At 59.0% G+C, this 24,433-nt stretch overlaps 1 protein-coding gene across 19 annotated transcripts in view; it reads left to right on the top strand.

Annotated features, from left to right (window-relative positions):
* Positions 1-24,433, top strand: part of SYNGAP1 (synaptic Ras GTPase activating protein 1) — a 51,302-nt gene that overhangs the window by 13,564 nt on the left and 13,305 nt on the right. For 15 of the 19 annotated variants that reach the window (XR_010785539.1, XR_010785538.1, XM_066571004.1 and 12 more), the window contains 13 exons: positions 989-1,086; positions 4,377-4,498; positions 5,570-5,680; positions 7,431-7,584; positions 7,682-7,780; positions 10,588-11,142; positions 11,524-11,668; positions 13,858-14,002; positions 14,085-14,321; positions 16,915-17,116; positions 18,862-19,037; positions 20,577-20,618; positions 22,606-23,512. Coding sequence is in view for 17 of the 19 variants with exons in the window: in XM_066571004.1 (XP_066427101.1) it covers positions 989-1,086; positions 4,377-4,498; positions 5,570-5,680; positions 7,431-7,584; positions 7,682-7,780; positions 10,588-11,142; positions 11,524-11,668; positions 13,858-14,002; positions 14,085-14,321; positions 16,915-17,116; positions 18,862-19,037; positions 20,577-20,618; positions 22,606-23,512 (2,993 nt within the window). In the remaining 2 variants the exon portion in view is untranslated. The remainder of the gene's footprint in view (positions 1-988; positions 1,087-4,376; positions 4,499-5,569; positions 5,681-7,430; positions 7,585-7,681; positions 7,781-10,587; positions 11,143-11,523; positions 11,669-13,857; positions 14,003-14,084; positions 14,322-16,914; positions 17,117-18,861; positions 19,038-20,576; positions 20,619-22,605; positions 23,513-24,433) is intronic. The other 4 variants (XM_066571011.1, XM_066571010.1, XM_066571018.1 and 1 more) reach the window with 1 other exon arrangement.

The following is a 24,433-nucleotide window of genomic DNA, read 5'->3' as shown; positions in this document are numbered from 1 at the left end:
AGAGCTCCCCCCCACATTTTGGGGTGAGTTTTGGTTCCCCCCGGGTTTTGGGGAGAGATTTTGGGGTTCCCCCAGTTTTGGGATGGGATTTTGGGGTCTCCCCGTATTTTGGGGTGGGGTTTGGGTTTCCCCGGGTTAGGGGTGTAATTTTGGGGTCCCCCTGGGTTTTGGAATGAGATTTTGGGGTCTCCCTGGGTCAGGGGCTGGGATTTTGGGGTCTCACTGCATTTTGGGGTGGGATTCGGGCTCCCCCCGGGTTTTGGGGTCTCCCCTGGGTTTTGGGGTTGAGATTTGGGTTCCCCTGCATTTTGGGGCTCCCTGACCCCTCATTTTTCCCCCCAGGGTTTTGGGGCGGGATTTTGGGTTCCCCCCAGGTTTTGGTTTGGGATTTTGGTTCTCCCCTGGGTTTTGGGGTGTAATTTTGGGGTCTGGCTTTTGGGGTGGGATTTTGGGTTCTCCCCCGGGTTTTGGGGTGGGATTTTGGGGTCCCCCCCTGTATTTTGGGCTGGAATTTTGGCTTCCCCTGGGTTTTGGGGCTCCCTGACCCCCCGTTTCCTCCCCTGGATTTTGGGATGGGGTTTTGGGGTTGGGATTTTGGGGTCTGGGTTTTGGGGTTGGGATTTTGGTCTCCTCCCGGGTGTTGGGGCTCCCTGACCCCCCCGTTTTTCCCCCCGGGTTTTGGGGTGGGATTTTGGGGTCTGGTTTTTTGGGGTGGGATTTTGGGGTCTGGGTTTTGGGGTGGGATTTTGGGGTCTGGTTTTTTGGGGTGGGATTTTGGGGTCTGGGTTTTGGGGTCTGGGTTTTGGGGTGGGATTTTGGGGTCTGGGTTTTGGAGTGGGATTTTGGGGTCTGGTTTTTTGGGGTGGGATTTTGGGGTCTGGGTTTTGGGGTGTGATTTATTTGGGGGTCTGGTTTTTAGGGTTGGGATTTCGGGCTCCCCCCGTGTTTTGGGGCTCCCTGACCCCCCCGTGTCCCCCTCCGTTCCCAGATTACCACGGCGGCCGCTCCCGCAGGAAGAGCGTCCCCGGGGGGAAGCAGTTCAGCATCAACATGGACGCGCCGCCCGCGCCGCCCTTCCGGCCCTCGGTGAGCGCCTGTCACCATGGCAACCGCGGCCTGACTGTCTCCATGGCAACCGCAACCTGTTACCATTGCAACCATGGTCTGACCATCACCATGGCAACCGCCGCCTGTCACCGTGGCAACCGCGGCCTGACTGTCTCCATGGCATCCGCCACCTGACTGTCTCCATGGCAACCACAACCTGTCACCATGGCAACCGCGGCCTGACCGGTGCCGTGGTTACCGTGGTCCCACATCGTCCGTTGCCATGGTTACCAAGGACTTCACCCCCTCCCCTACTGCTTCGGTTACCATTGTCAGCTGTCGTCCGTTGCCATGGTTACTGTTGTCACCCATCATCCATTGCCACAGTTACTGTTGTCACCCATCATCCATTGCCATGGTTACCGTTGTCATCTATCATCCGTTGCCATGGTTACCATGGTGGTCCCCCCTCTCCAATCGTCCATTGCCATGGTTACTGCTGTCACCCGCCTCCCGTTGCCGTGGTTACCATTGTCATCCGTTGCTGTGGTTACCGTGGTCCCCTACACCCCATTGCCATGGTAACCATGCCCCCCACCCCATGGTCGCTCTCCATTGTATCCCATCATTCGTTGCCATGGTTACCATGGTCATTCCCCCCCCATCCATTGCTGTGGTTACTGTGGTCCCCACATTCCTGTTGCCATGGTTACTGTTGTCACCTATCCTCCATTGCCATGGTTACCATGGTCCCAATGCACCGGTTGCCATGGTTGCCACTGTCATCCGTTGCCATGGTTACCATTGTCCCCCATCACCCGTTGCCATGGTTACCATGCTATTCCCCCCCCCCCCATTACCCGTTGTCATGGCTGTTGTGAGTGCTGTCAACTGTTGCCATGGTTACCATGGTCACAATGCACCCGTTGCCATGGTTACCCCATCACACTCCCGTTGCCATGGTTACTGTTGTCCTCCATCACACATTGCCATGGTTACCCTGGTCCCGCTTTCCACGTTGCCGTGGTTACCACAGTCCCCCCCCCCCCAATCACACACCTGTTGCCATGGTTACCAAGTGCACAACACCCATTACCACGCTTACACCGGTGCTCGGCCGTTGCCATGGTCACCAGAGTCACCCATCACCCGTTGCCATGGTTACCCCATCACACGCCCGTTGCCAAGGTTCTCATGTTCCTCCATCACTCGTTGCCATGGTTACCATGGTCCCCACGTGCCCGTTGCCATGGTTACACTGTCACACACCCGTTACCATGGTTACCAAGTACACACCTCCCCGTTGCCATGGTTACACTGGTGCTCAGCCATTCCCATGGTTACTGTGTTCCCTGTCACCCGTTGCCATGGTTACCCTGATCCCATGTTAACTTGGTTACCACAGTCACACCTCACCCGTTGCCATGGTAACTGTGGTCCTCATGCATCCATTGTCTCGGTTACTGGGGTAACTGTTGCCATGGTTACCCCATCACACTCCTGTTGCCATTTCCATGTTGCCATGGTTACTGCATCACACAGCCGTTGCTATGGTTGCCATGGTCCCATCCAGGTGTTGCCATGGTTACTTTGGCCACTATTTCCACGTTGCCGTGGTTACCATGGACTGTACATGCACATTGCCGTGGTTACCCCATCCCACACCCGTTCCCATGGTTACTCTGGCTTGCCATCACACGTTGCCATGGTTACCATGGTCCCCTTTCCATGGTTGCCATGGTCCCTACATGCCTGTTGCCATGGTTACCCCATCGCAGAACCATCACCATGGTTACTGCGGTCCTCCATCACACGTTGCCGTGGTTGCCAGGCAGCTGTTGCCATGGTTACCGTGGCCTGGCACATCCCTGTCGTCAAGGTCATTGTGGTCCTGCCCGTTGCCATGGTTACCATGGTCCATCAGCTCTGTGTTGCATTGGTTTCCCAGGGTCAGGTCCCAGGCCCGTTGCCATGGTTACTCTGGCCCTGCACGTCCCCGTTGCCATGGTTACCATGATTGTGCCTGTTCCCATGGTAACGGTAACCCATTGCCCCCCCGTTGCCATGGTTACCGTGACCCCTGTGGTCCCCATGCTTGGGAACCGCGATGCTCCACTGCCCGTCACCATGGCAACCGCAGCCCTGTGGTACCCGTTACCATGGTAACCAGGCCCGGCCTCACCTGTTTCCGTGGCAACCGCAGCCCTGATTGCCCCGTTGCCATGGTAACCGGCTAAGCCAGGTCAGGAGCCGGGTAACCCGGTCACCATGGCAACGGGCGATGCAGACCCAGGTGACCCAGAATGACCCGTTGCCATGGTAACTGGGTACCCCAGGTATGGACTAATTCGTTGCCATGGTAACCAGGTAACTGGGATCTGGAATGATTCGTTGCCATGGTAACGGGACAACCCAAGTGCTGAATAGTCTGTTGCCATGGCAACCGGTAACCCAGATCCAGAATGACCCGTTACCATGGTAACCAGGTAAACCAGGTCTGGATTAATTCGTTGCCATGGTAACCGAGTAACCTGGGTTCTGAATAGTCCGTTGCCGTGGTAACCTGAGTCTGGAATAACCCGTTGCCATGGTAACCAGGTGACTCAGGGCCAGACTCACTCGTTGCCATGGTAACCAGGTAAACCCAGGGCCTGTGCTGCCCGTTGCCATGGTAACCACTTGACCTGGATCTGTAATAACCCGTTGCCATGGTAACCGGGGGTCACCTGGGCCCTGACTGATCCGTTGCCAGGGTAACTGGTCCGTTGCCATGGTAACCGGGTAACCAACGTCCTGAGTGACGCGTTGCCATGGTAACCAGGTTAACCGACACCCTGTGTGAGCCGTTGCTATGGTAACCGGGTCACTCTGTGCCTGACTAGTCGGTTGCCATGGTAACTGCTGCTTGTTGCCATGGAAACTGTGACCCAATGACCCAATGGTGATCTCCTGGTGACCTTTGACCCCTCAGTGATCCTTTGACCCCAATGACCCCTGACCCCTGGGTGACCCCTTGACCCCCCCATGTCCCTGTGACCCCTGGGTGACCCCGGACCCTCCAGACCCCAATGTCCCCTGACCCCTGGATGACCTCTGACCTCCAGTGACCCTTGGATGACCCCTGACCCCTGGGTGACCCCTGGGTGATCCCCAACCCCTAAGTGACCCCTCTGGCCCCCTGACCCCTGGGTGACCCTGTGACCCCATGACCCAGGTGTCCCCAGCAAGGTTTCCCCTGACCCCTGGGTGGCCCCTGACCTCTGCGACCCCTGTATGACCCCTGACCCCTGGGTGACCCCTGAGTGACCCCTGACCCCCGGTGTCCCCAGCAAGGCTTCCTGAGCCGGCGCCTCAAGAGCTCCATCAAGCGCACCAAGAGCCAGCCCAAGCTGGACCGGACCAGCAGCTTCCGGCAGATCCTGCCCCGCTTCCGGAGCGCCGACCATGACAGGTGAGACACACCTGGGCACACCTGGGCACACCTGGGCACACCTGGGCACACTTGGGTACAGCTGGGATACACCTGGGTACAGCTGGGTACACCTGGGATACACCTGGGATACACCTGGGTACACCTGGGTGCAGCTGGGTACACCTGGATAAACCTGGGTACACCTGGGATACACCTGGGTACACCTGGGTACACTTGGGTACAGCTGGGATACACCTGGGATACACCTGGGTACACTTGGGTACACCTGGGCACAGCTGGGTACACTTGGGTACACCTGGGTACAGCTGGGATACACCTGGACACACCTGGGTACACCTGGATACACCTGGGCACACCTGGATATACCTGGGATACACCTGGGCACACCTGGGTACAGCTGGGATACACCTGGGATACACCTGGGCACACCTGGGTACAGCTGGGATACACCTGGGTACACTTGGGTAAACTTGGGATACACCTGGGATACACCTGGGTACAGCTGGGATACACCTGGGATACACCTGGGATACACCTGGGCACACCTGGGCACACCTGGATATACCTGGGATACACCTGGGTACACTTGGGTACACCTGGGCACACCTGGGTACAGCTGGGATACACCTGGGATACACCTGGGCACACCTGGGCACACCTGGGGCCTTGGGGACACACCTGGGGGTGTTTTGGGGCAGCAGATCCTGCCCCCCTTCCACAGTGCCCACCCTGACAGGTAACACCAAACACACCTGGGGACACCTGGGCACACACCTGGGCACATCTGGGGACACCTGGGGACACACCTGAGGGATTTTGCCATCACCTGGGCACACCTGGGGTCGCCTGGGGACACCTGAGGGAGTTTGGGGGCACCTGGGGACACCTGAGACACACCTAGGAGACCCAGCCACACCTGGGGACACACCTGGGCACACCTGAGGGAGTTTGGGGTCACCTGGGGACACCTGGGGGCACACCTGGGGTCACCTGGGGACACATGCGGGCACACCTGGGCACATCTGGGCACACCTGAGGGAGTTTGGGGGCACCTGGGGACACCTGCAAACACACCTGGGACACACCTAGGAGACCCGGCCACACCTGGGGACATCAGGGCACACCTGGGGACACCACGGGGGCATTTGGGGACATTTGGGGGCACTGGACCAGCAGCTCCCACAGCGCCGAGCGTGACAGGTACCGGCAACACCTGGGGCACACCTGGGCACACCTGGGCACACCTGGGGGCACCCCGGGGGGATTTGGGGGTCCCACCGGGGGGGGGGAGGGGCCCTGAATTCCGCCAGGAACTGCCCAAAATCCCCCAAAATTCCCCCAAAATTCCCAGAAAATCCCCTCAAATCTCTCCAAATCCTCTCAAATCTCCCAAAATTCCCCAAAATCCCCCAAAAGTCCTTCCAATCCTCCCAAAATCTCCTCAAATGCCCCCGAATTCCCTCAAATCTCCCCAAATTCCCCCAACCCCCCCAAAATCCCCTCAAACCCTACAGAACCCCCCAAACCTCCCCAAATCTGCCAAAATCCCCCCAAATTCGCTCAAATCCCCCCCAAATCTCTTTCCAACCCCTCCGATCTTTGCCAAATCCTCCCCAAATCCCCCCCCCCAAATCTCCCTGAATTCCCAAAATTCACTAATCCCCTCAAATCCCCCCAGATCCCGCCCAGACCCCCCCCAAATTCCCAAAATTCCTGACCCCCCCCCCCCCCCCCAATCCAGGGCCCGGCTGATGCAGAGCTTTAGGGAGCCACACCTGCATGAACCTCCCCAAATGGCTCCAAATCCCCCCAAAATGCCCCAAAATCCCCCCCCCCCCCAGATCCCTTGGATCCCCCCCAAATTCCCAAAATTCCCAAACCCCTCAATCCAGGGCGCGGCTGATGCAGAGCTTGAAGGAGTCGCATGCGCACGAATCTCCCCCTAATTCCCCCCAAATCCCCCCAGATCCCCCCAAAATTCCCTGAATTCCTGCTGCAGGGCGCGGCTGATGCAGAGCTTGAAGGAGTTGCACTCGCATGAACTCCCCCAAATTCCCCCCAAATCCCCCTAAAATGCCCCAAAATGGCCCCAAAGTCCCCCCAAATCCCCCCCCGGATCCCCCAAAATTCCCGAAATTCCCAATGCAGGGCGCGGCTGATGCAGAGCTTGAAGGAGTCTCACTCGCACAAACTCCCCACAAATCCCCCCCAAAATGCCCTCAGATCCCCCCAGACCACCCGGATCCCCCCGAATTCCCAAAATTCCCGAACCCCCCGATCCAGGGCACAGAGCTTGAAGGAGTCGCACTCACACAAACTCCCCCAAATCCCCTCAAATCACCCCCAAATCTCCCCAGATCCCCCCCAAATCCCCTCAAAGTGCCCCCAGATCACCCCAGATCCCTGCAGACCCCCCCGGATCCCCCCCGAATTCCTGAAATTCCCGAATTCCTGAAATTCTGAAATTCCCGCTGCAGGGTGCAGCTGATGCAGAGCTTTAAGGAGTCGCACTCACACAAACCTCCCCAAAATGTCCCCGGATCCCCCCAAATCTCCCCAGATCCCCCCCAAATCCCCCCGAAATCCCCCCAGCCCCCCCGGATCCCCCCGAATTCCCAACATTCCCGCTGCAGGGCCCGGCTGACGCAGAGCTTGAAGGAGTCGCACTCCTCGCACGAACCTCCCTAAAATGCCCCTAAATCCATTTTCAACCCCCCCAAATGCCCCGAAATTCCCCCCAAATCCCCCCAGATCCCCCCAGATTCCCTGAATTCCCGCTGCAGGGGGCGCGGCTGATGCAGAGCTCGGAGGAGTCGCACTCGCATGAACTCCCCCAAATCCCCCCAGACGGCCCCAAATGCCCCTCAAATGGTCCCGAACTGCCCCCAAATCAGCCCAAACCCCACCAGCCCCTCCGGATCCCCCCGAATTCCCGGCATTCCCGCTGCAGGGCGCGGCTGATGCAGAGCTTTAAGGAGTCGCACTCGCACGAGTCGCTGCTGAGCCCCTCGAGCGCGGCCGAGGCGCTGGAGCTGAACCTGGACGAGGATTCCATCATCAAGGCCGTGCACAGCAGCATCCTGGGCCAGGAGTTCTGCTTCGAGGTGCGCGCCTTCCTTCCGGGACCTTCCGGAACCTTCCGGGCGGTGCCTCCCGGGGGGGGGCGCGTGGCTCACCTGGGGCTGGGGGCGGTGCCCGCAGGTGACGACGGCGTCGGGCACCAAATGTTTCGCCTGCCGGTCGGCGGCCGAGAGGGACAAATGGATCGAGAACCTGCAGCGCGCCGTGAAGCCCAACAAGGTGGGGGAGGGCAGGGGGGAGGGGCTACGGGCAGGGGGAGGGGCTACTGGGGGTGGGGGTGGGGCTACTGGGTGTGGGGGTGGGCAACTGGTCAAGGGGATGGGGGTGGACAGTGGGGTTTGATGGTCAGCTGGTGTTCAATGGGCAATTGGTTATGGAGAGGGTCAAGGGGTCATGGGGGTGGTCAGCTGGTCATGGGGGTGGTCAGCTGGTCATAGGGATGGGGGTGGTCAGTGGTGTTTGATGGTCAACTGGTCATGGGGGTGGGCACCTGGTTGGGAGGTGGGAAATTGGTCATGGGGATGGGCAACTGGTCAATGGGGGTGGGAAAATGGTGGGGATGGGGAGTGGGCAACTGGTCAGGGAAGTGGGAAACTGGTCATGGGGATGGTCAGATGGTCATGGGGATGGTCAGATGGTCATGGGGGTGGACAATTGGTCATGGGGATGGGGGTGGTCAGTGGTGTTTGATGGTCAACTGGTGTTTGATGGTCAGCTGGTTATGGGAAGAGTCAACCGGCAATGGGTGTGGGCAACTGGTGGGGATAGGGATGGTCATTGGGGTTCAGTGGTCAACTGGTGGGGATGGTCAGTTGGTGTTCAATGGTCAACCGGTCATGGGGGTGGGCAACTGGTCATGGGGATGGTCAGTGGGTCATGGGGATGGGGAGCTGGTCAATGGGGGTGGGCAAATGGTGGGGATGGGGGGTGGTCAGCTGGTCATGGGGATAGTCAGCTGGTCATGGGGGTGGTCAACGGATCATGGGGATGGGGGTGGTCAGTGGTGTTTGATGGTCAACTGGTTTTCAATGGTCAACTGGTTGTGGGGATGGACTTGGTCAATGGGTCATGGGGTGGGCAACTGGAGCTTTGGGGTCATTAACTGGTGTTCAATGGTCAACTGGTTATGGGGAGAGTCAATGGGTCATGGGGATGGGCAGCTGGTGGGATGGGGATGGTCAGCTGGTGTTGGTGAGCTGGTCAAGGGAGGATGAACTGGGCATTGGGATGGTGAAGCAGTGGGAATGGAAATGGCCAGATGGTGTCGATGATTAACTGGTCATGGGAATGGTCAGCTGGTGGGGATGGTCATGGTGTTGATGGTCAGCTGATTTTGATGGTCAGCTGGTGGGGATGGTCATGGTGTTGATGGTCAGCTGGTGTTTGATGGTCAGCTGGTGTTTGATGGTCAGATGGGGATGGAGATGGTTATGATGTCGATGGTCAACTGGTGATGGAAGTGGACAGCTGATATTGATGATCAATTAGTGATGGAGGTGGTCAGCTGGTGGTGATGGTCAGCTGATGGGGTTGGTCATCTGGTGCCAATGGTTAACTGGTGTTTGACGGTAAACTGGTGGTGGTGGTTAACTGATAATGGAGGTGGTCAGCTGGTGTTTGATGGTCAGCGGGGATAAGGATGGTCAAGCAGTGGTGATGAGCCTGGTCAACTGGTCTTGACAGTCACCTGTGTTTTGATGGTCAGCTGGTGGGGTTGGGAATGGTCGAGTGGTGTTGGTGGTCATCTGGTGGGAATGGGGATGGTCTGTTGGTGTTCGCCAACTAATGGTGACGAGCCTGGTCAGCAGGTGTTGATGGTCATCTGGGTGGTCAGTTGGAGGGGATGTTGATGGTCAGCTGGTGATAGGGGTGGTCATGATGTTGATGGTCATCTGGTGTTGATGGTCAGCTGGTGCTGAGGGTGTTCATGATGTTGATGGTCAGCTGGTGTTGATGGTCAGCTGGTGCTGAGGGTGTTCATGGTGTTGATGGTCAGCTGGTGTTGATGGTCAGCTGGTGGGGGTGAGGATGGTTGAGCAATGGTGATGAGTGTGGTCAGCTGATGTCAATGGTCAGCTGGTGTAGATGCACAACTGGTGTTAATGATCAACTGGGGATGGTCAATTGGTGGTGATGGTCAGTGGGTGGTGATGGTCAGCTCATGTTGATGGTCAGCTGGTGTTGATTACCAGCTGCTGTTGATGGCCAGCTGGTGTTAACAACCAACGGGTGGCAATGGGAATGATCACCCAGTGTTGATGGTCAGTGGGTGTTGATGGTCAGCTGGCATTGATGGTCAGTGGGTGTTGATGGTCAGCTGGTATTAACGATCACCTGGTGACAATGGGGTGTTAATGATCACCTGGCATTGATGGTCACCTGGCACTGATGGTCACCTGGTGTTAATGGCCACCTGGTGTTGATGGTCAGCTGGCAGATGGTGTTAACGATCACCTGGTGTCATTGAGGATGGTCACCTGGCGTTGATGGTCAGATGGTGTTAACAATCACCTGGTGTCATTGAGGATGGTCACCTGACGTTGATGGTCAGATGGTGTTAACAATCACCTGGTGTCATTGAGGATGGCCACCTGGCGTTGATGGTCACCTGGCATTGATGGTCAGCTGATGCCAATGATCACCTGATGGCAGTGGGGATGGTCACCTGGTCTTGATGATCACCTGGCCTTGATGGTCAGTGGGTGTTGATGGTCACCTGGCATGGAGGATCAGCTGGTGTTAAGGATCACCTGGCAGCAATTGGGGTCACCTGGTATTGATGGTCAGCTGGTGTCAGTGGGGATGGCCACCTGGCATTGATGGTCAGTGGGTGTTGATAGTCAGGTGGCATTGATGGTCAGGGGTGTTGACGGTCACCTGGCATTGATGGTCACCTGGTGTTAACACTCACCTGGTGTCACTGGGGATGTCCACCTGGCCTTGATGCCAGCCTGGCCAAGGACAGCCCGTCGCGGCTCCGAGCCGCTCCGCGGGCATCACCACCGTGCGGTGCCCCGACCCCGCAGGACAACAGCCGGCGCGTGGACAACGTGCTGAAGCTGTGGGTGATCGAGGCGCGCGACCTGCCGCCCAAGAAGCGCTACTACTGCGAGCTGTGCCTGGACGACATGCTGTACGCGCGCACCACCAGCAAGGCCCGCACCGACAACGTCTTCTGGGGCGAGCACTTCGAGTTCAACAACCTGCCCGCCGTGCGCACCATCCGCCTGCACCTCTACAAGGACACCGACAAGAAGAGGAAGAAGGACAAGAGCAACTATGTGGGCATGGTGAGCATCCCCATCGCCAGCGTCACCGGGCGGCACTTCGCCGAGCAGTGGTACCCCCTGAGCCAGCCCAGCGGCAGCAAGAGCAAGGCCGGGTGCCCGGCGCTGCGCGTCAAGAGCCGCTTCCAGACCATGAGCATCCTGCCCATGGAGCTCTACAAGGAGTTCGCCGAGTACGTCACCAACAACTACCGCATGCTCTGCGCCGTGCTGGAGCCCGTGCTCAGCGTCAAGAGCAAGGAGGAGGTGGCCTGCGCGCTGGTGCACATCCTGCAGAGCACCGGCAAGGCCAAGGTGGGATGGCAGGGGATTGTGGGATGGAGGGATGGATGGATGGATGGAGGGATGGATGGATGGAGGGATGGATGGATGGATGGGTGGACGGATGGGAGGGTTGGGATGGATGGATGGATGGAAGAAGCTGGAGGTGGCCTGCGCGCTGGTGCACATCCTGCAGAGCACCGGCAAGGCCAAGGTGGGGCTTCAGGGGATTGTGGGATGGAGGGATGGATGGACTGATGGATAATGGATGGATGGATGGATGATAGATGGATGGATGGATGGATGGATGGATGGATGGATGGATGGATGGATGGATGGATGGATGGATGGATGGATGATGGAGATGGGACAGAAGGACATCTGTCACCGGCCCACACTGACGATCGTGGGCAGGACTTCCTGTCGGACATGGCCATGACGGAGGTGGATCGTTTCATGGACCGGGAGCACCTGATCTTCCGGGAGAACACCTTGGCCACCAAAGCCATCGAGGAGTACCTGAAGCTCATCGGCCAGAAATACCTCAAGGACGCCATTGGTGAGCGCCAGCAGCACTGGGGGGTGTCCTAAGGGACATGGCCTCCTTGTCAGGGGCCTGGTGGCGTGGGTGGTCCCACTCATGGCCATGAGATGGTTGGGTGGCTGCTTCTCATGGCCATGTGACCATTGGGTGGTCCCCACTCATGGCCATGACATGGTTTGGTGGCTCCTTCTTGTCATAATGAGGTGCTTGAGTGGTCCCCACTGATGGCTATGAGGTCATTGGATGGTGCCCATTCATGGCTGAGTTCCATCACCACCATCATGAGATGGTTGGATTGTCCCTACTCATGTCCATGACATTGTTTGAGATCCCACACATGATCAATTCCACCACCACCATCATGAGATCATTGGGTGGTCCTCACTCATGGCCAGTTTCCATCACCACCATCATGAGATGGTTGGATTGTCCCTTCTCATGGCCATGACGTGGTTGGGTGGTCCCTACTCGTGGCCATGACACTGTTTGGGGTCCCACACATGACTGGATTCCATCACCACCATCATTAGATCATTGGATTGTCCCTTCTCACATCCAGAAGAAATTTGAGTGGTCTCTACTCATGGCCACGACATGGTTGAGTAGGCCCTTGTTGTGGTCATGAGATGGTTGGGAGGTCCCTGCTCACAGCCTGGTTCCATCACCATCATCATGAGATTGTTGGCTTGTCCCTTCTCATGGCCATGAGATCATTGGGTGGTTCCAGGTTCCACTACCACCATCATCATGAGACTTTGGGTGGTCCCCACTCATGGCCAGGTTCTATCACCACCATCATGAGATCTTGGGTGGTCACTTTTCATGGCCATGACGGGGCTGGGTCCCTTCTTGTGGTCATGGCAGGGTTGGGTGGTCCCCACTGATGACCAGGTTCCATCACCACCATCATGAGATCATTGGATGGTGCTCACTCATGTCCAGGTTCCATCATCACCCTCATGATATCATTGTGTGGTCCCTTTTCATGGCCATGACATGGTTGGGTGGTCCCTGTCATGGCCATGACATGGTTGGGTGGTCCCCACTCACAGTCATGTTCCATCCCCACCATCATGAGATCATTGGGTGGTCCTCACTCATGGCCGTTAGATCACTGGATGGTCCCCACTCATGGTCATGTTCCATCACCATCACCACCATCATGAGATCTTTCGGTGGTCCCTTTTCATGGCCATGACATGGTTGGGTGGTCCCCACTCATGGCCATTAGGCATTGGATGGTCCCCACTCATGGTCATGTTCCATCACCACCATCATGAGATCTTTGGGTGGTCCTGTCCATGACATGGTTGGGTGGCTCCCATGCATGGCCATGTTCCATTGCCACCAGCATGAGATCTTTGGGTAGTCCCTGCTCGTGGCCATTAGGTCATTGGATGGTCCCACTCAAGTTCATGTTCTATCACCACCATCATGAGGTTTTTGGGTGGTCCCTTCTCACATCCGTGACAGGGTAGGGTGGTCAGTTCTCATGGCCATTAGGTCATTGGATGGGTCCCCACTCATGGCCATTAGATCACTGGATGGTCCCCACTCACAGTCGTGTTCCATTGCCACCATCATGAGATCTTTAGATGGTCCCGTTTCATGGCCATGACACGATCGGGTTGTCCCCACTCATGGCCGTTAGGTCATTGGGTGGTCTCCACTCATGGCCAGGTTCCATCACGGCTGTCATGAGATCATTGGGTGTTCCTGATGGCCATTAGACCATTGGGTGGTCCCCCCATGCATGGCCATGTTCCATCCCCACCATCATGAGATCATTGTCTGGTCCCTTCTCACATCCATGACATGGTTGGGTGGTCCCACTCTGTCCATTTGGTCATTGGATGGGTCTCCCTTTTCATGGCCATGACACAGTCGGGTGGTCCCCACTCATGGCCATGTTCCATCACCACCGTCATGAGATCTTTGGGTGGTCCTTTCTCACATCCATGACATGATTGGGTGGTCCCATTTCATGTCCATTAGGTCAATGGGTGGTCTCCACTCACGGTCATGTTCCATCACCACCATCCTGAGATCTTTGGGTGTTCCTCACTCATGGCCATGTACCATCCCCACCACCATGAGATCCTTGGGTGGTCCCTTCCCCGCTCCATGACACGTCTGGGTCCCTTCTCCCCCCGCCCCTCGGTGTCCCCTCGGTGTCCCCTCGGTGTCCCCGCGCCGTGCCGCAGGCGAGTTCATCCGCGCGCTCTACGAGTCGGAGGAGAACTGCGAGGTGGACCCCATGAAGTGCTCGGCCTCCACGCTGGCCGACCACCAGGCCAACCTGCGCATGTGCTGCGAGCTGGCGCTCTGCAAGGTGGTCAACTCCCACTGGTGAGTGTGGGGGATGCGGCGGGGCTGTCCCCGAGCTCCGCGTGACGCCGTGTGACGTCCCACCGTGTCCCGCCGCGCCCAGCGTGTTCCCGCGGGAGCTGAAGGAGGTGTTCGCCTCGTGGCGGCTGCGCTGCGCCGAGCGCGGGCGCGAGGACATCGCCGACCGCCTGATCAGCGCCTCGCTCTTCCTGCGCTTCCTGTGCCCCGCCGTCATGTCCCCCAGCCTCTTCGGCCTCATGCAGGAGTACCCCGACGAGCAGACGGCGCGGACGCTGACCCTCATCGCCAAGGTCATCCAGAACTTGGCCAACTTCACCAAGTGAGGGCGGCGGTGGCAGCGGCGGCGGGAGGGACCGGGGAGGGGTGGGGGCAGGGAGGGGGGGATGGGTGGAGATGGATGGGTGTGGGCTGATGGACGGATGATAACAGTCAATGATGATGATGATGGATGGTGGATGGTGGGTCAGGATGGATCACAGATGGAAGATTCACCTGATGATGGAAGGCGGATGATGATGGATGCATGATGGATGGTGACAATGGATGATGATGATGATGACAATGGATTACAGATAACCATGGATGACAGATGATGATGGATGAAGGATGATGATGGATGCATGATGGATGGTGACAAGGGATGATGATGGATGACGATGGATGGATGGATGGTGGATGATGGATGGATGGTGACAATGGATGATGATGACAATGATGACAATGGATTACAGATAACCATGGATGACAGATGATGATGGATGAAGGATGATGATGGATGCATGATGGATGGTGACAATGGATGATGATGGATGATGGATGATGGATGACAGATGATGATGGATGACGATGGATGGATGGATGGTGGATGATGGATGGATGATGGATGGATGGTGACAATGGATGATGATGACAATGGATTACAGATAACCATGGATGACAGATGATGATGGATGGCGGATGATGATGGATGATAACAGCGGTTGATGATGATGATGGATGATGGATGATGGGTCATGATGGATGATAGATGATGATGGAATACAGATGACAGATGATGATGGATGGATGATGGATGATGACAGTGGATGATGATGGATGATGGATGATGATGGGTGATAACAGTGGTTGATGATGATGATGGATGGTGGATGATGGATGACAGATGATGATGGATGGATGATGGATGATGGCAATTGATGATGTGACGATGATGACAATGGATGACAGATAACCGTGGATGACAGATGATGACGAATGAAGGATGATAATGGATGGAAGGTGGTGATGATGATGATGGATGAAGGATGATGATGCATGACAGATGATGATGGAGGATGGATGATAACAGTGGTTGATGATGATGATGGATGGACAGATGGATGGACGATAACAGTTGTTGATGATGATGATGGATGGTGGGTCATGATGGATCACAGATGATGATGGAAGGTGGATGATGATGGATGAGGGATGATGATGATGGACAGTGGATGATGACAATGGATGATGATGGATGATGGATGGATGGTGGATGATGGATGATGGGTCATGATGGATGATGGATGGATGATGGATGATGACAATGGATGATGATGACGATGATGACAATGGATTACAGATAACCATGGATGATAGATGATGATGGATGAAGGATGATGATGGATGATAACAGTGGTTGATGATGATGATGGATGATGGATGATGGGTCATGATGGATGATAGATGATGATGGAATACAGATGACAGATGATGATGGATGGATGATGGATGATGACAGTGGATGATGATGGATGATGATGATGGATGATGGATGATGATGGGTGATAACAGTGGTTGATGATGATGATGATGGATGGTGGATGATGGATGATGGGTCATGATGGATGATGGATGGATGATGGATGATGACAATGGATGATGATGACGATGATGACAATGGATGATGGATAACCATGCATGACAGATGATGATGGATGAAGGATGATGATGGATGACGATGATGGATGACAAATGACATTGGATGATGATGATGATGATGATGATGATGATGATGATGGATGGTGATGGAGGATGGTGATGGATTGATGAAGGATGATGGTGGTTGATGATGATGATGACAACGGATGACAACAGCTGATGATGGATGATGGAGAACCCCCCTCACCTCCCACCCCACCCCTCACACTGGGAACACCCCTCACCTGCCGGGGCTCACCTGCTGGCCCTGCTCCCACCTGCTGGGGGTGTCCCTGCCCACCTGCCGGCCCTGCCCTCACCTGTTCAGTGATGTTCCTGCCCACCTGCCGGCCCCACCCTCACCTGTTGGATGTCCCCACCCACCTGCCAGCCTCGCTCTCACCTGTCCAGTGATGTTCCTGCCCACCTGCCGGCCCCGCCCTCACCTGTTGGGTGTCCCCGCCCACCTGCCAGCCCCGCTCTCACCTGTCCAGTGATGTTCCTGCCCACCTGCCAGCCCCGCCCTCACCTGTTGGATGTCCCTGCCCACCTGCCGGCCCCGCCCTCACCTGTTGGGTGTCCCTGCCCACCTGCCGGCCCCGCTCTCACCTGTCCAGTGATGTTCCTGCCCACCTGCCGGCCCCGCCCTCACCTGTTGGGTGTCCCCGCCCACCTGCCAGCCCCGCTCTCACCTGTCCAGTGATGTTCCTGCCCACCTGCCAGCCCCGCCCTCACCTGTTGGATGTCCCTGCCCACCTGCCGGCCCCGCCCTCACCTGTTGGGTGTCCCCGCCCACCTGCCGGCCCCGCCCTCACCTGTTGGATGTCCCCACCCACCTGCCAGCCCCGCTCTCACCTGTCCAGTGATATTCCTGCCCACCTGCCAGCCCCGCCCTCACCTGTTGGGTGTCCCCGCCCACCTGGTGGCCCCGGCCTCACCTGTGCTCACCTGTGCAGGTTCGGGAGCAAGGAGGAGTACATGGCGTTCATGAACGAGTTCCTGGAGCTGGAGTGGGCCAGCATGCAGCAGTTCCTGTACGAGATCTCCAACCTGGACACGCTCACCAACAGCACCAGCTTCGAGGGCTACATCGACCTGGGCCGCGAGCTGTCCACGCTGCACGCGCTGCTCTGGGAGGTCATGAGCCAGCTCAGCAAGGTAACGCACCTGGGGCACACCTGGGGAGCCCGCCAGGGCCTCACCTGTGCAGCCACAGCCTCACCTGTGCAGCCACAGCCTCACCTGTGCAGCTACAGCCTCACCTGTGCAGCCACAGCCTCACCTGGGGGACACCTGGGGGGTGGCCATGGGGAGGGACATCCTGCCTGAGCTGCTCCGGGAGGTCATGAGCCAGCTCAGCAAGGTAACGCACCTGGGCACACCTGGGGAACCCACCACAGCCTCACCTGTACGGTGATGGCCTCACCTGTGCAGCCTCAGCCTCACCTGGGGATGGCCATGGGCAGGTGACATCTCCCCGCCCCCCCATGGGTCGCCCCAGGTGAGCTCCCCAGGTGTGCCCAGGTGTGCCCAGGTGTGCTGAGTGCCCCCCGCAGGAGGCGCTGCTGAAGCTGGGCCCCATTGCAGTCATTGGGGCACCCCTGGATGAGGTCCCAGGTGCTCCCAGGTGCACTCAGGTGTGCTCAGGCACACTCAGGTGCACTCAGGTGTGCTCACCTGCCCCTGCAGGAGGCGCTGCTGAAGCTGGGCCCCATTGCAGTGATTGCAGTACCCCTAGATAAGGTCCCAGGTGCCCCCAGGTGCACTGAGGGGCACTCAGGTGTGCTCAGCTGCTCCCAGGTGTTTTCAGGTGATCCCAGGTGCACTCAGGCGCTCTCAGGTGTGCTCACCTGTCCCACAGGAGGCGCTGCTGAAGCTGGGCCCTATTGCAGTCAGTGAGGTTCCTCAGGTGTGCTCAGGTGCCCTCAGGTGTGCTCAGGTGCTCCCACCTGTCCTCTGCAGGAGGCGCTGCTGAAGCTGGGTCCCATTGCAGTCATTGGGGCTGCTCTAGTTGGGGTTCCAGGCACACTCAGATGTGCCCAGGTGTGCCCAGGCACGCTCAGGTGCACTCAGGTGCTCTCACCTGTGCCCCCGCAGGAGGCGCTGCTGAAGCTGGGTCCCATTGCAGTCATTGGGGCTGCTCTAGTTGAGGTTCCAGGCACACTCAGATGTTCCCAGGTGTGCCCAGGTGTGCCCAGGTGTGCCCAGGCACACTCAGGTGCCCCCAGGCATGCTCAGGTGTGCCCAGGTGTGCCCAGGTGCTCTCACCTGTGCCCCCGCAGGAGGCGCTGCTGAAGCTGGGTCCCATTGCAGTCATTGGGGCTGCTCTAGTTGAGGTTCCAGGCACACTCAGATGTGCCCAGGTGTGCCCAGGTGTGCCCAGGCACGCTCAGGTGTGCCCAGGTGTGCCCAGGCGCACTCAGGTGCACTCAGGTGCTCTCACCTGTGCCCCCGCAGGAGGCGCTGCTGAAGCTGGATCCCATTGCAGGCATTGGGGCTGCTCTAGTTGAGGTTCCAGGCACACTCAGGTGCCCCCAGGCATGCTCAGGTGTGCCCAGGTGTGCCCAGGTGCTCTCACCTGTGCCCCCGCAGGAGGCGCTGCTGAAGCTGGGCCCCATTGCAGGCATTGGGGCTGCTCTAGTTGAGGTTCCAGGCACACTCAGATGTTCCCAGGTGTGCCCAGGTGTGCCCAGGTGTGCCCAGGCACGCTCAGGTGTGCCCAGGTGTGCCCAGGCGCACTCAGGTGCACTCAGGTGCTCTCACCTGTGCCCCCGCAGGAGGCGCTGCTGAAGCTGGGCCCCATTGCAGGCATTGGGGTTTCCCTGGATGAGGTTCCAGGCACACTCAGGTGTGCCCAGGTGCACTCAGGTGCGCCCAGGTGCTCTCACCTGTCCCCCCCGCAGGAGGCGCTGCTGAAGCTGGGTCCCCTGCCCCGCTTGCTGACCGACATCAGCGTGGCGCTGCGGAACCCTCACCTGCAGCGCCAGCCCAGCCAGGGCGAGCGGCTGCCGCCCAAGGGGCTGGTGCTGCGCGGGCCCTCGGCCGACCTGCAGCCCTACCTGGTGCGCGACCTCAACAGGTGAGCGCACCCGCCCGGCCCCGCCCTCCCCCGGGTCTGCCTGTGGGGCTGAGGTGGCACCTGGCTCACCTGGGGTGCCCCCAACTACCTGTCACCCCCCCCCTCGCCCCTTGTGTGATCAAGGTGACCCCTCCTTCTCACCTGGCCTCACCTGGCCTGGCCCCACCCACCCCGTCGTGTGACAAAGGTGACTCCTCCATCTCACCTGGTGGCCCTTGCTCTCACCTGTGACCCCGCCCCCTTGTGTCCAGTTGCGTGGCCAAGGTCTCACCTGGCCTCACCTGGGCTGGCCCCACCCCCTTGTGACCCATCCCGTGGGGTGCCCTTGTGTGGCCAAGGTGTCCCCCTGTCTCACCTGGTGGCCATTGGTCTCACCTGGGCTGGCCCCACCCCCCTGTCCTGTCCTGTTGTGTGGCCAAGATCCCCTCCATCTCACCTTGTCTCACCTGGTCTTACCTGGGGCGGCTCCACCCACCTGCCACCCCCTGTCTGTGTCCCCTTGTGCAGCCAAGGTGTCCCCCTGCCTCACCTGGCCTCACCTGGGCTGGCCCCACCCCCCCATCGTGTCTGGTTGTGTGGTTCAGGTGTCCCCCCTGTCTCACCTGGCCTCACCTGGTGACCATTGGTCTCACCTGGGGTGGCCCTACCTACCTGCCCCCCCCCCAATGTCTGGTTCTGTGGCTGAGGCCTCACCTGCCCTCACCTGGAGTGGTCCCACCCACCTGTCGTGTCCCATTGTGTTGTGTGGCCAAAGTGCCCCCTGTCTCACCTGGTGGCCCTCGCTCTCACCTGTCACCCCCCCCTTGGGTCCAGTTGCATGGCCAAGGTGGGCTAGGGAACCTCCAGGTGTGCCCTGTCTCACCTGGCCGCACCTGGTGGCCCTCACTCTCACCTGGGGTGACTCCACCCACCTGTGACCCCCCCCCATGTCCCCATGTTGACCCCAAATACCTGCAGGACCTTCACGTCCCACCTGTGACCCCAATGTCACCTGTTGCTGCCGGGTCTCACCTGGGGTCTCACCTGTCCCCCCCTGTGTCCCGTGGTGCCCTCACCTGTCCCAGGTGTCCCTGGCCTCACCTGGGGGTGTCACCTGTCCCTCCCGGTGTCCTCCTGGTGTCCCCCCACGTCCCCACCTGTCCCAGGGTCCCTGGCCTCACCTGGAGGTGTCACCTGTCCCTCCTTGTGTCCCCCTGGGTGTGGTGCTCCCACCTGTCCCTGGTGTCCCCAGATCTCACCTGAGGGTCTCACCTGTCCCCTCCATGTTCCCTTGGGCTCCCTGGGTCTCACCTGGGGGTGTCACCTGTCCTGCCCTGGGTCCCCCCATGTCCCCACCTGTCCCAGGTGTCCCTGGGTCTCACCTGGGGTGTCACCTGGGGGTGTCACCTGTCCTGCCCTGGGTCCCCCCATGTCCCCACCTGTCCCAGGTGTCCCCAGGGGTGTCACCTGTCCCTTTCCCATGCCCCTGGTGTCCCCACCTGTCCCAGGTGTCCCCGGGTCTCACCTGGGGGTCTCACCTGTCCCTCACCTGTCCCACAGCTCCGTGGATCTTCAGTCCTACATGGTCCGGGGGCTCAACAGGTGAGGGATGGGGCCTGGGAATTTGGGAATTGGGCGGTTTGGGGTTTGGGGTTTGGGATTTGAGGTTTGGGAATTGGGGTTTGGGATTTTGGGATTTGGGGGTTGGGATTTTTGGGGTTTGGGGTTTGGGGAATTTGGGGTTTGGGATTTTGGGATTTGGGGTTTGGGATTTGGGGATTGGGGTTTGGGGGTTTGGGGTTTGGGATTTGGGAATTGGGTTTGGGATTTTGGGATTTGGGGTTTGGGATTTTTGGGGTTTGGAGTTTGGGATTTTGGGGGTTTGGGATTTTTGGGGTTTGGGGTTTGGGATTTGGGGATTGGGGTTTGGGCATTGGGATCAGGATGGGGATGGTGATTGGGATTGGGATGGGGATGAAACTGGGATCGGGGACAGGGGTGGGGACGGGAACATTTGGGATGGGATGGGAACGTTTGGGATGGGAACGTTCAGGATGGGGATGGGAATGTTTGGGATGGGATGGGAATGTTTGGGATGGGAATGTTTGGGATGAGGATGGGAATGTTCACGCTGGGGATGGGACAGGCGGGGATGGGAACGTTTGGGATGGGAATGTTCAGGATGGGGACGGGAATGTTTGGGATGGGATGGGAATGTTTGGGATGAGGATGGGAATGTTTGGGATGGGAATGTTTGGGATGGGATGGGAATGTTTGGGATGAGGATGGGAATGTTTGGGGTGGGAATGTTTGGGATGGGACGGGAATGTTCAGGCTGGGGATGGGACAGGCGGGGATGGGACGGGCCTGGGACAGCAGCGGGACAACGATCCCAGAGATGGATTTGGGGCCGCGTCCAACCGCCCCCACCCCGTGCGTGTTCCCCGTCCCGTACCCCCCATCCTCCATCCCCTGCCCCCGATCCCGTGTCCCCTCCATCCCTCGCCATCTCCCCATCCCATTTCCTATCCCGTATCCCATATCCCATATCCCAATCCCATATCCCATATCCCAATCCCATATCCCATATCCCATATCCCATATCCCAATCCCATATCCCATATCCCATATCCCATATCCCATATCCCATATCCCCATATCCCATATCCCATATCCCATCTCCCCATATCCCATATTCCATATCCCATATCCCCATATCCCATATCCCATATCCCCATATCCCATATCCCATATCCCATATCCCATATCCCATATTCCATATCCCATATCCCATATCCCATATCCCATCCCATATCCCATATCCCAATCCCATATCCCATATCCCATATCCCATATCCCATCTCCCCATATCCCCATATCCCATATCCCATATCCCCATATCCCATATCCCCATATCCCATATCCCATATCCCATCCCATATCTGCATCCCGTATATCCCATATCCCATATCCCATATCCCCATATCCCATATCCCATATCCCATATCCCCATATCCCATATCCCCATATCCCCATATCCCCATATCTCCATATCCCATATCCCCATATCCCATATCCCCATATCCCATATCCCATCCCATATCCGCATCCCGTATATCCCATATCCCATCTCCCCATATCCCATATTCCATATCCCATCCCATATCCCCATATCCCATATCCCATATCCCATATCCCATATCCCCATATCCCATATCCCCATATCCCCATATCCCATATCCCATCCCATATCTGCATCCCGTATATCCCATATCCCATATCCCCATATCCCATATCCCCATATCCCATATCCCATATCCCCATATCCCCATATCCCATATCCCCATATCCCATATCCGCATCCCGTATATCCCATATCCCCATATCCCATCTCCCATATCCCATGTCCCCATATCCCATATCCCCATATCCCATCCCATCTGCCCATATCCCCCACATCCCCATATCCCCCATCCCTCCCCACATCCTCCCCAATATCCCCACATCCCATACCCCACATCCCTCCCCATATCCCCTCATCCCCTCATCCCCGTTCCCCCGTCCGTCCGTCCGTCCGTCCCTCGCGCAGCTCCATGGACGTGCCGCGCCTGCCGTCGCCGCCGCAGGAGAAGGGTCCTCCGGAGGTGCTGGTGCTGAGCCGCCCGCCGCTCGCCCGCTCCTCGCCCGCCTACTGCACCAGCAGCTCGGACCTCACCGAGCCCGAGGGCGGCCGCGGCGGCGCGCTGGGCGTGGGCAAGAGCGTCTCCATGCTGGACCTGCAGGACGGACGCGTGGACAGCATCCCCAGCCTGCCGGCCGAGCTGCTGGCCGGGGGCGCGGCGCCGGGGGGCGCGGGCCAAGGGGGGCTGCGGCCCGGGCGGCTCTCGCAGGGCAGCGCCTCCAGCCTGGCCCCGCCGCGCCTGGGCGTGCCCGAGCCCGGCGGGCCGCAGCTGCGGGTGCCGCTCTCCTTCCAGAACCCGCTCTTCCACCTGGCCGCCGACGGGCCCCTGCGCGGCCCCGACGGGCCCGGAGGAGGAGGAGGAGGAGGAGGGGGCGGCGGCGGGAGGGGCGAGGGGGGCGGCCCACCGGACGGGGGACACTACGTGGGGGGAGTCGCCCCGCCGCCGCTGCACGGCTACAGCAAGAGCGAGGAGCTGGCGACCCCTCCCCAAAAACACATCACGCACAGCCACAGCTACAGCGACGAGTTCGGGCGGCCCGGAGGAGACTTCGGGCGCAGGCAGCTGTCGCTCCAGGACACGCTGGCGCCCCCCCAGATCACCATCGGGGCCCCCCCGCCGCCCACCCCGCGGGGGTCGCGGGCGGGAAAAGGGGGCGGGGGCCCGCAGGCGCTGGGGGTGCCCCAAAAGCCGCGCCCGGCCAGCGGGAACCTGCTGGCATCGCCCGAGCCCGCCTACGGCCCGGCCCGGTCCCGCCAGCCCTCGCTGGCCAAGGAGGCCTCGGTGGCCGGCATGAAACCGCCCGTCACCAAACAGGTGAGGGGACAGCACCGGGACAGAGGCGGGGACAGCGAGGCGACAGCGGGGACAGCGGCGGGGACAGCGGCGGGGACAGAGGGGACAGGAGGGACTGAGGGAACAGCGGCGCGGACGGAGGGGACAGAGGGGACAGCACCGGGGACAGCGGCAGGGACAGGGGGGACGGCACCGGGGACAGAGGGGACAGAGGGGACAGGGGGGACAGAGGGGACAGGGGGGACAGGGGGGACAGAGGGAACAGCGGCAGGGACGGAGGGGACAGCACCGGGGGGGACAGCACCGGGGACAGCACCGGGGACAGCGGCAGGGACAGGGGGGACGGCAGCGGGGACAGAGGGGACAGCGGCGGGGACAGAGGGGACAGGGGGGACTGCGGGAGGGAGGGGGTAGAGAGGAGAGAGGGGACAGCAGTAGGGACAGGGGGGACAGACGGGACATGGGGACATGGGGGGATATGGGAGGTTGGGGACATGGGGGGGACATGGGGGGACACTGGGGACATTGTGGGTGTGGGGGACTTCGGGGACACTGGGGACATTGGGAAAGTGAAGGGATGTGTGGGATTTGGGGGGATGCGCAGGGTGTTGCGAGGTGTGAGGACATGGGGACACCGGGGACATGGGGGGAAATGCAGACATTGGGGACATTGGAGGGTGTGGGGGACATTGGGGACATGCGGGACATTGGGGGGTGTGGGGAGATGTGGGGACACTGGGGACACTCAGGGGACACTGAGGACTTGGGGGGATATGAGGACATTGGGGACATTGAGGGGCGTGAGGGACTTGGACACTGGGGACACTGAGGGATGTGTGGGATATGGGGACACTGGGGACACTGAGGGATGTGTGGGATATGGGGACACTGGGGACACATGGGGACATCAGGGACATGGGGGGATATTGGAGGCTCGGGGAT

Source organism: Molothrus aeneus, unplaced genomic scaffold (assembly GCF_037042795.1).
Source record: "Molothrus aeneus isolate 106 unplaced genomic scaffold, BPBGC_Maene_1.0 scaffold_35, whole genome shotgun sequence".
In the NCBI taxonomy this organism is placed as follows: Eukaryota; Metazoa; Chordata; class Aves; order Passeriformes; family Icteridae; genus Molothrus; species Molothrus aeneus.
Note: the sequence above shows the minus strand (reverse complement) of the source record. Positions and strands in the feature narration are given on the sequence as shown.